Source organism: Mastomys coucha, unplaced genomic scaffold, assembly GCF_008632895.1.
Source record: "Mastomys coucha isolate ucsf_1 unplaced genomic scaffold, UCSF_Mcou_1 pScaffold22, whole genome shotgun sequence".
NCBI lineage: Eukaryota > Metazoa > Chordata > Mammalia > Rodentia > Muridae > Mastomys > Mastomys coucha.
The window spans coordinates 21,096,963-21,115,289 of NW_022196905.1; the positions used below are offsets into that span (position 1 = coordinate 21,096,963).

At 40.5% G+C, this 18,327-nt stretch overlaps 1 protein-coding gene across 1 annotated transcript in view; it reads right to left on the reverse strand.

Moving 5' to 3' along the window:
* Abca13 (ATP binding cassette subfamily A member 13) overlaps positions 1 to 18,327 on the reverse strand; it is a 437,491-nt gene that overhangs the window by 376,029 nt on the left and 43,135 nt on the right. Inside the window, exons 4-8 of the mRNA XM_031342061.1 lie at positions 11,872 to 12,023; positions 10,491 to 10,519; positions 6,748 to 6,911; positions 4,874 to 5,004; positions 1,230 to 1,363 (exon numbers count right to left, since the gene is read on the reverse strand). Coding sequence (XP_031197921.1) covers positions 1,230 to 1,363; positions 4,874 to 5,004; positions 6,748 to 6,911; positions 10,491 to 10,519; positions 11,872 to 12,023 — 610 coding nt within the window. The remainder of the gene's footprint in view (positions 1 to 1,229; positions 1,364 to 4,873; positions 5,005 to 6,747; positions 6,912 to 10,490; positions 10,520 to 11,871; positions 12,024 to 18,327) is intronic.

Here is an 18,327-nt window from a genome sequence, read left to right on the forward strand (position 1 = left end):
ATGTGATTCAATTCTATTTAATTAAAATATGTTTTTAAATGTTAACAAGTTCAGATAAATTGAAATCAAGTAACTTTTCTCATCATAATGCAATAAAAGCTTAAAAAAATGCTTGTGGTTAGAAGATTGTGATCAAAGCATGGCTAATATATCAGAGAAAAGTAGTTACTCACAGGGACATGAAATTAAGCTAAATCATGGGAAAGTAAACTAAATCCTACCCCCAGTTCACTCCAAGACTTCAAAAGGAGGTATCAGGTCTTGACTGAGTATACAAGAAAAGCCCTATAGACATAGGCAGAATCTGAGAGAAGGAGGTTCACAAACCAAACACTCAAGTATGTTCTTGTACCTACTGCAAAGTAGAAGAGCCTCCAAATTGTCTGAAGCTACAGAAAATGGCTCTACAAACAAAAGACACACACAGAGCTTCAGCAATATTCATGTGAACTATGTACCAAGGGTGAGCTAAGACAACATCTTTATTTCTTCTAGTTTAGTAAGTAAGGCTTAGTTTTGGCTAGCCCCTCTCATCTCATATCCATTTTCTCTTTGCCTGAAGACTCCTCCCCATATCTGCTCCCACTGAGTCTAATTTTCCTGCCTAAAGCTATACTCGCTGGTCTAGTTGGTGAAAAGTCACATCTACACCTGGCCTGGCCTGGTTTCTCTTGCTGATGGTTCCCAGAGTAATCAAGTTCTTATCACTTTTGAACCACCTGAGTGCTGAGATAAAATGATAAGGAAAGAAAGGGACATTTCTAAGGGCTGCTATGTCCTAGGAGCTTGAAGTTCAGAAGCAGATTTCACCTTTCTAGCTACCATCTCCCAGTGTCACTACCCAGCTCACCCCAGTCATATACAGTTCTCTCTCTACTTCTATGGAACATTGATTCCTGAACCCATCAAAGGTTTCAAAGTCCATGGATGTCAAATTCTCTTATTCAAAGTGGTATGGTACTTGTATAAAAGCTGCAAACTTATACCAATAAAGTTTAACTCATTTCCAGGTGATTTAAAATAGCTAACTTGAAATGTGTACTCATAATAATACTATACACTGTTGCTGGGGGTGTGGTAACAAGGAACTGGGTGGCACAAATTCACATGTTATCTAAAAGTTTGATTTGCAGTTAGATGTGAGATGCAGATTTGTTTTTGAGAGTGAGTATATGCTAGAGTCACTCGAAGGATGCCCAATGCCATGAGAAGAAGACAAGTATGCATACCTCCTCCAGCTTGGCTGAATAATTCAGGATGTGTTGCATTTGAAGGTCATTGAAACCAAATTGGGATTTGAGATCAGACTGGACTTTCTGGGAATCCCACACTATATTCTTGAGGGACAGGTGGTAAACGGTCTCTGTGAACACAGATGACTTATGTATTAGTTATTTGGATATTCAGATATGCCTGTAATAGTAAGCAAAATAATATTTTACTTCTAAATGAATAAAAAAATTAAACCTAATTACCACTTAATACCATTGGGGATAAATAAAAACATTGGTGGTTCAAAAGTTAAGGGTGTTTACTGTTCTTGCAGGGGATCCAGGCTCAGCAGGGGATCCAGGCTCAGTTCCCAGTGCCCACATGTTGGCTCACATCCACCTGTAACGCCAGTTTTGTGAGTTCTGATGACTTCCTGACTCTATGGGCACCTAAATGCACAGAATACATATAGACTCACTCAACCTTACACATAGATGTATGCACACGCAAATAAATATAAAATAAATAAATAAATTTAAAAAATAAAGAAAAGCTGGTACAGTCATCACCCCTCATGTGCAGAGGACACTTTGCAAGGTCTCCATTAGATGCCTGAAAACATACGTATCCAAACCCTGGATAAAGCAAATTTTTCCTACCCATACATACCCATGGTAAACTTTAATTTACAAAGTAGGCATAGTAAGACATTTAAGTGATAAATAATACAATAATAATATACCTCAATAAAATTTCCAAAATACAAATTTCTCTTTGTATTTTGAGGCTACCATTAAAAGAAAAGTTACTTAAACAAAAGCATTTTTGTGCCATGACAGCTGATCTGATAACCAAAAGTTTTATTGGTAGCTAAATAACAAATGTGCAGGTAGTGTATACGGTGTGAATACATGGAACAAAAGAGAGATTCCTGTTCACAGTAACATGGAACAAGAAAGAGTAAGATTTCATCTCATTATTTAAAATCATATTCCTAGAATAAAGTAGTTCTTATGCCCAAAATATGTTGTTCCCAGGCCTGAGTTGTAAATACCCATCCCTACTAATATCATACCTCATTAGAATTAGGCATAGAGTTCCAGAAATGAGCAGAAAAATATAGTGTCAACAGTCTACCAAAAGGCTTTAGAAAAAAAAGCTAATATTCTTGAAAACTGAAGGGCAATGTGGATTCTGAAATTTGCAGCTGAACAGTGCCATGTTCAGATCCTGTGAATTAATAATGTCAGTGAATCATGGGACTGGGCCTCCATCCCTTTCCTCCATGCACTGTAATCTGTTCACCAGGAAAAGCATTTTTCTTGGAGACGAGAAAAATGAAGACAATTTTTAGTGGTCTCTAGAGGTCTGTTCTATAATCATATTTCTTAACTCTGACTCAAATGGATATAAAATTGTTTTAATTACATTCTTTAAAGTAATTATATCTCCAATTGTAAGCTAAATTGAATGTTATAATGTGGATGATTTGCACAAATTTCTGCTTCCAAATGAGCTCGTTAAAATTGAGGTCACAGAAAAATCTCTCAATGTGGTGTTTTAATATATCTCCTACCCCACCTTCAGTCTTTCATTCTGGATTTAAGAAATAGCTTCTGGTAGAAGTAAATTGATATAAAAAATTGAGTTGATCCTTAATAACCTAGCTTCCTTCACACACACACACACACACACACACACACACACACACACACACACACACAAAAGTCAAAGAAACACACCTTCTCCATAAAATCCTGAGTCCCAAGCAGCAGACGGAATTTGGGCTAAGAGGGGGTATTTTGAAGGACAATATTGTGTTAGGCTGTTGCATACAGCAGGAGAAATATATCTGGGTCTACAGGAATCTCTGAAACCAATGCATGTATAGCTCAGGACACCAAGACACCAAAAGTAAAAGGCCAATGGGAAGTGTGACACAGGACTTACCTGTCTCTAGCCCTCACTCACCGAGTGCCTCAGGAGCATTCCTGAATCTGTTGCTCCATTTGCCATTGACCCAGCACTTGGCTCCCTCTCTGAGCCCATCTCTGCCACTGCCTGATATACCTCAGACACACTGACCATTGAGCACTGTCCATTCCTGGCAAGCCCCTCCATGTTAAACACTGTTCTCTTTTTCTGGAAAGGCTGCTTGGTCATGTTAACAAATTCTAATATCCTTTGAAACTCTTCTCTGAAGCTGTTCCAGAAGAAGATCCCAGATCCTCTCTCTGTGGTCTCTGTTTTCTGTGTTGACATCTTTTGCTACTTTACAAACATATCCCTGAGTGCAAGAACCACCCTTCACTGATAACTATGATCCCAGTTACTTGGGAAGCTGAGTCCAGAAGGTTACGTGTTCAAGACCAACCTGGGAAATTTAGTGAGATATTAGCTCTAAATAAATCTAATTTTTAATATAAAGTTACTTTATTGTAATCAATTCACAAATAAAATATCATGCAGCCAGATTAGCCTAGCCACTCAAACAAATGCTTGTCTAATATAAAAATGTCAATGAGTTTGAGTAAAATTAAAAAATTAAGTAGAAAGAGGATACTAAAGAGATGTCCAGTGATTAGAAGTGAATCCTGCTGGGGCCTAAGACCTGAGTTACTTAAACTCCTAGTACCCATAACCAGAGGATCACTACTCCAGTTCCAAGGAACCTAATGCCCTCTTCTGACAGCTATGGGTACTACACTCATGGGTACAAGCCCACACATATATACATAGAATGAAAAATAAAATGTGTTTTAAAATATTGGGTTATAGAAAAATGATAGAGTACTTGAGAGATGTGTGCAACTGAGAGAGAGAGAGAGAGAGAGAGAGAGAGAGAGAGAGAAAGAGAGAGAAAGAGAGAGATTTATTTCCTTTTCAGCTCATACATGAAATAGGTAGATGGGTGGTAATGTTGATGGAGTTGCAATGATGGAATGAGTGGATTGAGAATGATTAACTGATATATAAATGAGTAAAGAGGTGAGTGGGCAGATGAACAGCCAAGTGGCTAGGTGGATGGTTGGATGGTTGCATACAGACAGACCACAGATGACAAGAGATAAATTCTAACCACACTATTCTCCCACTGCACTTCCCATAGGAAATTAAACAAAGAGAGAGTCAACAGGAATCAATTTACAAGTAGAATATTAAATCCAATCACAACTTAATAACGTTCAAGTCAAGAAAATAAGGGATCCCATTTCCTTCCCTGAAGAGGGCTGCTTATTGCATACACAATAGTGTGTTTTCTTTGAATGACCTCACTGTTTTCCACTGCCTCCAAGTCCACTTACAGGGGACTAGAATTTCTTCCCAATAAGAGCTTAAAAAGTGAAAAGTTAAAAATCACAGCACAAGTGGTTTGTCTGAACTTAAAAGTCTACTTACAACTTAAGGAATTTAAAAAAAAAATCAGTTGTTTAAAATGTAAGTGTAATTCTTATTAGCGATAACTACAGAATTTCAACAGCTGTAGAAAGTCGGGTTTGACTTGCAAATTTTAATCCTATGTCTGTCTTACTAGCAGAAACAGTGAATTTTGGGTTGGTATTTTAATTAATCAATTATTTAAAGAGTTCTGTGGTTCTGTGCTAACACATCGCAAGAGTGAAATATTCCCAATACAGCCCCAGCTCTCAGGGTCTCTCACCATTGACAGCTGCTCTGTGCTGCTGCAGAAACCTCATGGTGGAGATGGTCACGTTGAGAACATGTCTAGAAACCTGAGGGATGGTCTGGTGCAGGGGTAGCCAATCCAAATCTCCCAGAGATACTAATGAACTAAAACAGAAACAAACCAGGCAGAGTGAGTGAGTTAGCGGTCAACCAAGGAGTATCAGTTCCAGACTTATGTCATTCCCATCAGCCAGGCACCAGCCCTGCTCAAGGATGTTCCCAGATATTAGTTATGTCTGCATTCTGCTTGGTTTAATGTGTCCCTAACTCCCTGCCTAGGAGAATAAGCACACAGGAGTTCTTTTCTTGGAATATTCTGGAGTGGCTTTCACACACACCTTGCTTCAGGGAGCTCTACCACAGACACTGTTTTATGCACAGCCTTGGGTCTTTCTGTCTCTTTTGGCAGCTGACAAGGCCAGACAGAATACACAATGTGAAAGGTGGATGAGCAGTTATCTTAGCTGACTTGGGTTCACATAGTCAGTCTAATGCCTGGAGAATATACTGTGCTACTATTCCAGGGATCTAAAGAGGGATATGTGTCCTATCCAAAGATCTAAAAGAGTCATTGGCCAATCAGTGTTTGTCAAACTGTTTTACAAAATAAAGGGCTTTTGGACAAGGGGAATTATAGGAATATGTTATGCATTCTATTTTTAAGATGACAATACATTATAAATAATTTCTTTTACAGGTAAGAATCATTTTCAGCTGAGTTGGAGCTGTGTGTATTTTAGCAGCATGAGGCTAACACCAGCAACAACATGGTTTCAAGCAGGTAATCTCCATGTGGCTTCTCACTAAGGAAATCTCTCATCGCAACTTTTAGGAGAATCCCAAGACTTTTAAAAATCATTCCTGAACCCCCAATATCACTTGCAAGAAATGCCTACTATGAGTAGATATTCTGGACTACTTATACAAAGAATATGGAACAGACATGAAACTCACAGAAGAGGACACCGTCAGCCACTCTCATCATAGCTTCTGATTTGAAACTGTTTTTTTTTTCTATAAACACCCTGAGTATTCTCATTGTCCATGGCTGATCAGTCCAGTGCTTAGAGCAGCAGGACAGAGGGAGGCTCATTACTACTCTGTCCAAGTACTTAAGATTACAAAATGTTAGAATGTGCTTCATGCTCTGTCAAGAGTGGCATCCATTACAGTTCAAAAGGCAAAACGCCTTTTGAACATAGCAAAAACACAGAGTCTGGTCCTCAGATGAGCTGTGTTCCAGAATGTGAGGCCTAACAGACAGCACTCCTGAGAACCCTTAGCTATGTCAGCATGACGAGGAGCTATGTATGTGTGTAGTTAAGTTAACAATGTAATGTAAAAATCCCCAGGTGAAATGTTGGAAACTCACAATGATATAAAGTACAGTGGGGTCAGATCCACTGTATTTGTTATGTCAGCAAGACAATGAGCCTACTAGGCGTGCATGATGTCTTTGGTATTATTGGCTAAAATTATTATATTTATGTCACTTTTCTAGCAATTGAAACCTTAGAAACAAACATCAAAACTGACGGTAAGATTATTAAGTATAATATTTTATATACTATTTCCTCAATGATCATTTGAAGGTGATACAAGCCAATAAAATGTTAATCAGATAATGTTAACTTTCTAATGGTTGAATATGCTCTAAACAACATCACTGCCCACAGGTGAGATATGTACACATGGATTGGGGAAAGGCAGAGTGTAAGGGCTCCAGATGCCTTAGAAGGACATTATTAGGGTGTCTTTTATGAAAATTAGAGTGTACCCAGTGATACACTCTCCTACTAAAATTGTGGAGATAACACACACGACGATTGCTTGTTGTTTTTTGCTTACTTCAAACCCGCCTGGAGAAAGTGCATCACAGCACCTATGCTATCTTCCAAGTGAGCGTTGGACATGTGCAGTCTGGGCAGTGAATGTAGAAAATCCCAAATATGAGGCTGCTGGTGAAGGCTTTCCAATTTTGCTATGACATCCTCAGTTTTATTGAGATCCATCTGATAGGAAAAATAACAAAGGGTTTCCTATTTAATGAGACAGAGATAGAGAGGATACTTCAAATATGTAAAAAAGGAAACTGATGCCTAACTCCTCACTATGTTCAATAGACAAGATTTTAAAATTATTATTAGGTTGCTTCAATATTTTTAAAGTTTTGAAAATATAGAAATGTGTACGTCTAAAGTCAAGTATCAATAAAAACATGAGGAAAATCTTCAATTTAAAATAACTGCAAATTATCAAAAAGGAAAAAGATAAGGGAAGAAGAAAAATTGGTGAAAAAACAAAAGAGTAGAAGGGGTAGTAAAGAAGGATTCAGGAAATGAGAGGAGGGAGGGGGAAGGGAAGCAAGATTGGCTGTCATGGCACCTAGGTGGTGACCTAGAGGTTACCCAGGAGGGCTGCTCTGAGTGTCAGCCCTCTTGATGGATGTTCTCAGGCTAAGCTTGCTTCTTATAGGGAACAGATGCAGAAAGCAAATACTCTCTGCAAGTGCTTGCTGGGGAGAGCTGTGACCAGGAGGCTGGCTCTCAGGCAACCGCTGGCCACAGCTGAGGCTAGATTAAATCAATGGGAGGTGTTGAGGCTAGACTAAACAGCCAATGGGGGTGGGATGGGCACCTGATGGCTTCAGGAACAGCTTCTGTTCTTGGTCTTTCAGCCCTCTGCATATCCTTCTGGAACTGTATAAGCTGTCTCCCCAGCCATTCCTAGTCTCTCCCAGGAGACAGGAGTCACACTTCTAACCCCTTGCTCTATTGGAACCTCCTTTGTCATGGGGGCCTTCCTGTCAGTATCACCCACCACCTGGAGCTACTGCTTGAAGTGGTCCCTCCACAGCACTAAGATAGTGAATCACCTCATCTCCTTAACAATAGTTTTTCTGGGTTTCAACCTTTACCTCCATCTCTTCCTCTTCCTAGCTCCTGACACTTTCTCAGATACGTTCCCTGCCCCATCTCCATCTACACTCTCCAACCTTTCTTCATGTGTCACTCCTGCCCCAACACCTTGCAAATCCACACATCTATCCCAGATTGTCTTATCTCAGCACCCAGTTTGACAACATCATCTTGATGGATCCCTAGCATGTCCAAGTCAATCTCCTGACTCCCTCCCCCTCACCACACCACCAAGAGAAACTTGCACTAACCTTTCTTTACCTCAGTAAATGGCCACTCTGCACTTCCAGCTGCTGAGATAAAGATTCTAGATTCACTTTGACTTCTCGTGTTCATGTTCGCTGAGAGATTCTACTGGTTACACCTTCTAAACATATCAAGAATTCTACCACCACCTACTTTCTTTCTTTAACTGCACATCTGCATTACACCTTTGACATAGGTACTGCATAAGTAACTAAGTTGATTCTGTACTTTCCAAATTCTGCTTTAGTGACACAAAAGTTCCTGTAAAGACATCATTCATGTCTCCCTTCTCTAATCAGATTACCCAAAAGAACATTCCACTCGAAATGAAAATTAAGCAGAAAACCAAACATGGTAAAAACATGCTGGGGATCCCATATCTGGGGAGCTGGAGAGACGGAAATATCAGGAGTTCAAAGCCATCCTTCATGACATGGAGAGTTGAAGTCCAACCTGGGCTATTTGAGACCCAGTCTAGGAAGGAAGGAAGGAAAGAAGGAAGGAAGGAAGGAAAGAAGGAAGGAAGGGAGGAAGGAAGGAAGGAAGGAAGGAAATATATCAGGTGATATGACATCATTACCAAAATTCTTTAGCAAAAACATAGACCTAGAATCCTTTCATCATAACAAACAGGACTGCTTTGCTGCAGCCACACTTCAGCTCAACATGTGCATGGCCTCAATGTCTGCATATAATCAGACCACGGATATGATGAGACTTTCTACTTTCCACAGTTTCTATAATCTTTTTCCATTTTAATTCTTGATTGTATAGAGTATCAACTTTTACTTACCATAATTTTGAGTATTAAAATTATCCATCATTATAAATAATCTATTATGCATGAAAATTTTTAGCATAAGAAAAATTGTCAGAAAGGCCACAAAGGTATCAAGTTGTTTTTCTGCATAGATTGTATCTGCCTTTCATTGTCACAAGCCATTTGACATTTAGGTGTGCTGCTCATAACCCCTTAAAATGCTAATTCGATCATTAAAATGACACTTCACATGATTAAGCTAAAGTTCTTCAGTTATTTGTAAACTGAGTTTGCATGAATCTTGATGAGCCCCTTTGTGTAGTGACAATTTTAGAAGTTTGGTTTCTTTTTAAAAAAAACAAAACAAAAAATATTATAAGAAAATGTTTTCATTTTAATCCCAGGTGTGGGATATGGGACTGCTCCCAACTGACCATGGCAGCTGACTATGATTTGCCTCATGCTCTAGCAGAGGCATGGTTTTACCAGCTGCAGATAGTTTCTGTGGTTCTATGATATTTGGAATTCTGGGGACTTTTCAGAGGATATATTATATGCTAGTCCCCCTAGAAGCATGGTGGGTGGTTGTTAGTCACTTAGGGAGGTTGGATGTAGCTTTTTAGTAGCTGTGGTCAAAGAAGAAACAAAAGAAAATAAATTAAATCCAGGGATTTTCCTAACTCGTCTCTTCCCTCTATCCTTGTTTCCCTTCTGTCTAGTGTTAGGCGATGAAACTATGGGGATAAAGAATAAGAGAAAGAAAAACCCACAAAGTAGCAAAGGTCAGCTGCACCTTTGCCCCAGTGTAGCAGTTGATGTAGGTGCCTGATAACAATTGGGTGTCAGTTAATGATGCACAGGCCCTTCTGCCCCACCCAGAGCACTTTGACCCTTATTGTTGGGCTCTTATAATGTTTTACTATGTACATATTTTCATGAGCTGCTTTATAGCCTGCTAAAAATTGTTTGGACACAATGTCAAAGCACAGTGCTACCAAAAACAAGGCCTGAGCCTTGCATGTCTGGTGGAGTAGTATGAACAAAGAACCTTGGGATTGCGGTTCACCCTCTGCTCAGGTCTCCACAACCTTGACTCTACTGCTGGCTGGCTGAGTCTGTTGTGGGGATGTCTGCCTTTGAAGAATGTTTAGAAGCATTTCCACCCGATCACCAGAAACAAAGAGTGGCCTCTCTACCTCCCCCTAGCTGTGACAGCCTCAACTGTATGCAGATGATAGCAAGTCACCTCATTAATGCTAAGGCCTTAACTGAAAGCCCTGTGGGTCAATCGGGTCTAAAGCCATATGCCAAGTACAGATCTCACCAACTTTGAGTTCTTATTGACTTAAATCCCTCCCACAAAGCAACCTCTGTGTGTGTGTGTGTGTGTGTGTGGGTGTGTGTGTGTGTGTGTGTGTACATGTACCACCCACTGCATACCCTCCATTTTCCCCTTCTCATAGTCCCAGAATTCTGATTTAAGGAACTAAAACCCATCATTCAATCTATGTCTAATGTAAATTTATGTCTGTTGAATCCCATCTTGTACAGTCATTATCAAAAACAAAAACAAAAACAAAAACAAAAACAAAAAAAAACATGAAGTGACTAATGGAGTCCTTTAAAATATAAACTCAGCCACAAAGAGATGTTGCTGGGATACTCACTGTTAGAAAACTGGAGTCATAAGAGGAACCTAAAATAAAACACATTTAACAGATCAGCTGGTCAGATGCCAGAGGACACTGAGTGCCTGCTTCAGTCTATTACTGAAAAGAGACATATATAAGCAACAAACAGAAGGATAAATACAAAGACAACTGTTGCTGCCACATCGCAAACATTGATACTAATTGCCACATTGATACTAATTTCCCAGAAAACAAATAGTAAATACATTTCAGAATTTTGCCAGTCTCTCATCACACCTGGCATTGTGAATGTGCCCACAGGATGAAAAGAGCAAGTGGAAACAGAGAAAAACCATCTGAGTGTGTTGGCACAGCTGCAATCCCAGCACTCAGGAAGCAGAGGCAGAAGGGTTACAGAGTTCAGAGCTTTCTTGGTCTATGTAGTAAGCTCCAGGTCATCCAGAGGTATATAGCAAGACCCTTTCACAGAAAACAAACAAGCAAAAACTTCAGAGGAGAGGAGAAAGAAAAGTAAAATTACTGTTTTTCAGACTTTTAAATATCATGCTAGGGGAAATAGCCCAGACAATAACAAGCTGAAAAAAAATATACCCATCTCGAGATAATTAGTTCTGGGCTGGTGAGATAACTCAGCAGTTAAGAGCACTGGTTGCTCTTCCAGAGGTCCTGAGTTCAGTTCCCAACAACCACATGGTAGGTAGCTCACAACCATCTATAGGAGGAATTGATGCCCTCTTCAGGCAGGCAGATGTACATGAAGCAGAGCACTCACACAAAAAATAAATTTAAAAATTACTTTTAAAAAGTTACATTTAAGAAAAAGAGAGTGTTGGTTCTCCTCTCAATCATACATGAAAAGAACTTCTCTTGAAACCCACCCCTTCCAAAAATTGTTATTGCTTATTGAGACTAATCATCACCACATAGCTCAGGCTGACCTTGAATTCAAAATCCTGCCACTGTTCCCAAAAGCTGAGGTTACAGACAGGAGCCCTGAACCCCATGACAGAGACAAACAGAACTCCCTTATCTGTTGTGGAAGACCACCACCTACCTGCCTTTTACTAAGACACTCTCAAAAAAACAAAAAGGGAAAAGACCAAGTCACATCTTCAAATCAGGAATGGGTGTAGTGACAGTTGTAAAACAGGGACAGGCAACATGGGGAATGTAGATGGTATTAGAGGCAGGTTTAGATAGGTGGGCCTCAGCTACAGGAGGGCTGTATCACACTCCTTCCTTACAGCCTTTACGTGTCCCAGAGAACTTTCAAGCCCACCCTCCAAAACAGGATGCAGTGCTGGCCGCATCCAGCAGGGGGTGCACCTTCACCTAAGCCCTGGAGAACTCTCACTCTGTGTCCAAGAAAACAAAGTACCATTTTTCAGGCTCTTACCTGGGGTTTTCGATCTTTTCAGCCAGAGTTTTTGTAAGTTTTTTGCCTTGCCCATTGTTTCAAAAATGTCCTCAGCCAGGTCCTGAATCTCACTTAAAAAGGCCAAGCTACTGACTTTCCTGTCATCAGATGCAGTCTGGAACCTCGGCAACCTTCAGGCACAAAGAGTAACTATCACACATGGGAGAACTCTTGCAGGAATCCATTTCGCTGGCATTTAAAAGGTTCTGACAATCCATAGCAAACTGTCCTCAGTGAAATATGCATATAGTTACATGCCTATCACCCACCCAGAAAAACCCTTGACCATCATCCAAAATGGAAAGTATCTCTAAAATATACAAATTTAAGATTAGAAAAGTATCCTCACTCTCTTCATTATCTGGAAAGCTCAAAATTTCATGTAGTTGTTAGTTTTTTTCACTTATTCAACATGTACTATACTACACATCCCATGCAAAGTGCTGAGAGTAAGTATCAGTGAGCATTATCAGGGAACAGAGAGCATTGTGGGAAGGCATAGAGGCTATGAGATAAGAAGAATAGGGACTGGGTAGTGGAGAAGGGCTCATAGCTGATAAATGGAATGGCCCCAGCATGGGAAGGACTGGGGAGTCTGTGCTAGGCATGGGGGTGCCCAGGGGTGAGAAGAGTCACAGTCTATGCTGGGCATGGGGGTGCTCAGGGGTGAGAAGAGTCACAGTATGTACTGGGCATGGGGGTGCCCAGGGGTGAGAAGAGTCACAGTATGTACTGGGCATGGGGGTGCCCAGGGGTGAGAAGAGCCACAGTATGTACTGGGCATGGGGGTGCCCAGGGGTGAGAAGAGTCACAGTCTATGCTGGGCATGGGGGTGCCCAGGGGTAAGAAGAGTCACAGTATGTACTGGGCATAGGGGTGCCCAGGGGTGAGAAGAGTCACAGTATGTACTGGGCATGGGGGTGCCCAGGGGTGAGAAGAGTCACAGTATGTACTGGGCATGGGGGTGCCCAGGGGTGAGAAGAGTCACAGTATGTACTGGGCGTGGGGGTGCCCAGGGGTAAGAAGAGTCACAGTCTATTCTGGGCATAGGGGTGCCCAGGGGTGTGAAGCGTCAGAAGTATCTAGACAAGAACAGTGAGATTTGATGCCAGAGAATTCCAAGCAGAGTTAGTTATGAGAAGACAACCACTCGACAACAGGAGAGATCTGTTGACATGATCCATCTAAAAAGGAGAAACCAATCAAGCACACCAACAGTATAAAAACAGCAATTTCTGATCCCAGCATCTGTTCATAGTGAAAAGTCCCTGAAAGTGAAATCAACTTTTTTAACTTAGGGAACATTTGCAGATTGCCTACAGAAGGCCTTCCTTTTGACAGTGGGTACTTCAAGGTTTTCTCACAAATATCAGGAACCAGGAACCAAAGTCCTTCGTCCCCATACCTTTTAACCACCTGCTGAAACCACATGGGCACACAGGCAAAATGGAAACAAAGACACATGGATTTAAAAAGAAGCAGTGCTGGGCTGGAGAGGTGGCTCAGTGCTTAAAATCCATCATTGTTCTTGCAGAGGACCTAGGTTTATTCCAACACCTACATGATGGCTTAAAACCACATGTATGTAACTCCACTCCCAGGGCATTCAAAACCCCAGTGTTACCTCAGGACCAGATATACATGTGGTACAGAACACATACAGGCAAAATACACATACATACAAAATACTAAAACCAATAAGAATTGTTTTAAAATAAAGTCAAAAGCCTTTCTTCAAGGATGCATAGTTGTATACAGATTCAAAATATTATGAATAAAGTTCAAAAGAATTTTTGAAAGTTAAAAGAGGAATTGCTCTCTTTCCTGTGCTCCTCCAAGGAATAAGTACATTTGGGCTTAGAAGAGTGAGGAAAAGATGGAGGGTGGAGCTTTGGAGGGTGGGTACAAGCAGACAGAGTCAGGACACACTGTGACCCTGCAAAGACCTTAACATATTATGTGTATAGCATCAACTACACTTATTCTTTACTGTGTTTCTTTTGTTTATTTATTTTTAAAAAGTTTTTTTACTTATTCATTTTACATCCTGCTCACTGCCCTCCTCCAGTTGTCCCCTCAATTCTTCCCTCTCCCCCTCCTTCTCCTCTGAGTGGGTGGGGCCCCCTGGAGATCCCGCCAACCCTGGTATATCAAGTCTCTGCAAGGCTAGGCTTTACCTCTCCGAGGCCCTACAAAGCAGCCCAGCTAGAAGAACATATCTCACAGGCAGACAACATCTTTTGGGATATTCCACTCCAGTTGTTTGGGACCCACATGAAGAACAAGCTGCACATCTGCCACATATGTGTAGGGAGAACTAGGTCTAACCTGTGTATACCCTTTTCTGAATTTCTGATGCCTTGACATGTCGCCTTCAACATGGCCTAAATGGCAACCCCTCCTAGGGTAGATAGTGCTTAGATATGGCAAACATCAATGCTAGGTGGTTAAGTTTATCCATGCCTGTGTGTTTACCTGATTTAAATGGGTATTTATGGAAGGGATATAGGCTGGACTTCCAAGATGCTGGAAGATGCTGGCACACATGGCTTCTCCTGGAACAAGATGAAAATACAGGCTCAAGCCTGTAATACCACTCATCATTCAGAAAGAGAAGCCAGGGGGCTCTTTTGAGAACAGTGGTAGCTGGCTCCATGTACTGAATATTCAAGAATTGTAACTGTTTTCCCATGGACATGTTTAGTTTATGTATACAACTTATTTGTTTTAAGTAGATTAAATTTATAATCTCATTCATTTGCTTTTCATTTTATTTTAACATTGAGCAATGTCTCTCCTATAAGATAATGTATAAGACATTTGATATTTTATGAGCAGATAAAAACTACATCAATTGTAACTCTTGGAGAATAGGTGAATAATAATATATGTTTCTGAGAGAATTTTTTCTAACCTAAAAACAGGGTCCTAGAAAAGTAACCCTGAAGAAAGGCCCAGAGTGAGGAACAGAACGGGTAGGAAACTTGGTCACTAGTGACTCTTGGGTGCCTCCTCCAGCCAACTCCCACACAAGGGTGGCAGAGGCCTTGTTATCCATGCCTCCTACCAGGGACCCACCAGCTAGCCCAATGTTGTAGAGAAGTGCAGACTGAAATTTTAAGTATCAAAGGATATGCCTGATCTACTCTTCTAAATCATTTAACAACCATGTATGGATTATATGAATGAGAAATAAACATCTCTTTATTCAGTGAAGACTGACTTTGAACTCACAATCTTCTTTACTCTCCTGAGTGCTCATACACAAATTAGGGAAAAAGCCTTTTGTGTGTATACACATGTGTGTGTGTTTGCATGCATGCATGCATGTACATTATGTGTATGTGTATGCATGTATATGTTTGAGTGTGTATTTGTGTGTATGTGTGTTTATAGTGTATATGTGTATATATATGTTTATGAGTGTATATGTGTGTACATGTATAGGTGTTTGTGAGTATGTATGTGTGTATATTTGTGTATAAGTGTGATTGTGTGTGTATATTGTATTATATTTGTGCATGTATGTATATCTGTGTGAAAGTGATTATATGTGTATTTGTGCATGCTTGGCATATGTATTTGTATGTATGTGTATATTTGTGTATATATGTATATGTGTATGTTGATATATGTATGTATGTGTTTATATATGTATGTATGTGTATTTGGGTATGTTTTGTGTGTACATGTATATGTGTTTTTCTGTGTTTGTGTGTGCATCTATGTGTATGTATGTAGATGTGTGTATATGTGTTTGTGTATGTATCTGTGTTTAAGCATATGTGTTTATGTGTATATATTTTGTTTGTGTGTGTGTTGGTATGGTTGTGTGTGTGTTTTTGTATGTATATGTGTTTGTGTGTGTGTTTGTGTGTGTGCATAGTGAGAAACTATCCCATGACCTTCTATACCAGCACTATTCAGCTGCTTACAGTGAAGCTCAGATTCAGTAAAAGTTCATTTTAATTGTTAAAATGACTAACTTGGAATAAAGTGGAAAAGTCATCCTACAAGTTGCTGCAAGCCTGTTTAGATAACTAAGTTTAGCATATCCAAAAAGTGAAAAAGGAATAAAATTGAGAAGAATTTCTCCTGATTACAAATTATAGAACCCCTTAGAGATTTTAATCCTGTGTTATTTTATAAATTAGAGAACTTTAGAAATAAAAAACAAGGTTTGTATGACAAAGAATCCCCTCCACAAACATGGTTATTCACTGCTCAGAAACTTCAGTGAAACCCAGTATCACTGATAAATAAAACAAGCTCAATGCTTCACCTGGGTCAGAGAGCATTCAGAGAAGACACTGTTCTCTACATGCAAACAGAGACTGCTAGCATCCCAGGCAACCCAGTCCATAGAGGCCATCTTCAACAACAGGTGGCTCATAAGAGCCTCTGGAATCTCATCTTGAGAGAGACAGAGACAGAGACAGAGACAGAGACAGAATCTTTTTCTTGAGTATTTCAAATTCCAAATTTTGAAATTTGAAATTCACAGAGGAATCAGTTAGGCTTTTCTTGAAAGACCTTGTATTAAAACTCAAAAGTGGCCTCTAAAGACATCTGTGGACTGCTCTCCAGCTTCACCAAATACCCAACACCCTCCTCCTGGAGACCTGGGGATTACCAAGTTGAAGGAACTGGTGTATGAAAGTGGACACAAGGATCTCTTGTAACAAGAAGCTGATTTTATGGTGTAAGCATTATTTTAAAGATGATTCTGAAAGACTAAATTTAGAAATTTGGAAAAAGCATGTTAATGGAAATGTGTTAATTCACTAATGTATAACCTTTACTTAAAGAAGGCATAGGAAGTCTCTGTCACGAGCCAGGAAGGTAGACTGGTCAGTTCCAGGAACAGGATAGCGGTCAGCTATTAAGAAGATAACATTGCCCAGAATAAGGAACAGGACAGTAGTCAGTCATTAAGAAGATAGCATTGACCAAACCACATTCCTCTAGACAATGAGTGTGCAGGATGACTTCCTTGTGACCTGACTCAGCTAGGTTGTGGGTTCCTTTAGAATTTTCCATTGTTCTCTTGTTATGTTTCCTTGGTAGCCCTTTCACCCCCCTAGTTTGTGGTTTTTCCCTTTAAATACCCCTTACTCCTTGTACTCGTGGTCGAACTCCTCTGGCCAGCAAGGTCATGAGATCGACCCCGGCACCGGTATCCCCAATAAATCTCATATGATTGCAGCAAGATTGGTCTCTCGTGAGTTATTGGGTGGTCGTGTCATCCCGAGACTTGAGTAAGGATCTCCCCAGTTCTGGGGTCTTTCAATTCATTGCATTCTTATATTCATATTATCAACAAAGGAAATACATAGTAAATCTTAAATTCAGCGTTACAGTGTGTATAAATGTGGACAAGGGAGTGGAGAGGGAAGAGAGGTAGAGATAGAGGTGGAGATTCTTGATATAGCAAAGAAATCCCAGTGCTGTAGCAGGGAGTAGGGGGAGCAGCTTCCTCCTTCCTCAATCCAGTTCTTCACTGACACTTAACTATGCAAAGCCCCATGCTGCCCCAGTAAACTGAAGCTCACACACAGGCTGATAGACTTAAAACACGGTGACTGAAGAGTCCCAGTGTTGCAGAACCATGGCCAAATGATCTTGGGTAATTTTCCTGAGCATGTATCACTCACCTCTGAATCTAACCTATCAGGTAAAACCTTTGGAATGTGTTAACTTGGAAAATCATTGGCTTCAATCAGCCCAAAATTTGGTGTCATCAGATAGCATCTGAAACATAGCTGTAACCCAGCTACCTGAGGTCCCCACCAACATAACTGGGAAATGACTTAATTTGTGGCTTCCTTTTTGCTTGTGACAATAAGAAGTTCACATAATGCCTTTCATGATATGACAGAGCATTCCACATCATCTGAATCTGTGGGCTTGTGGCATGGTTGCTCACATTGATTCAGAATGAACTACCTCTTTGAGGAAGTCCACTAAGCATCCAGTTACCAAGGAAGGCAGGGAGGTGTGGGCCAAAGCTGGTGACGTTTGGCTCTTTACCTCTCCATTGCTATTCTGGGACCAAAAGCTGAGGGCTTCTGGCAAGTAACCCCTGCGGATGGGAGCAGGGGATTAGAACATGGAACATGGTTACTTGGGCTCTTCACTCTAGGACTTGACCTTCCCACTGACCCAGTGAGAGGCTCAGAGTTCATTAATTCTTCATGAATCAGAGGGAAAGAGAAAGAAAGGAAGAAAGGAAGAAAAAAAGAAAGAAAGAAAGAAAGAAAGAGAGAGAGAGAAAGAAAGAAAGAGGCTAAAGGAAGGAAGGAAGGAAGGAAGGAAGGAAGGAAGGAAGGAAGGAAGGAAGGAAGGAAGAGAGGAAGGAAGGAAGGAAGGAAGAGAGGGAGGGAGGAAGGAAGGAAGGAAGGAAGGAAGGAAGGAAGGAAGGAAGGAAGGAAGGAA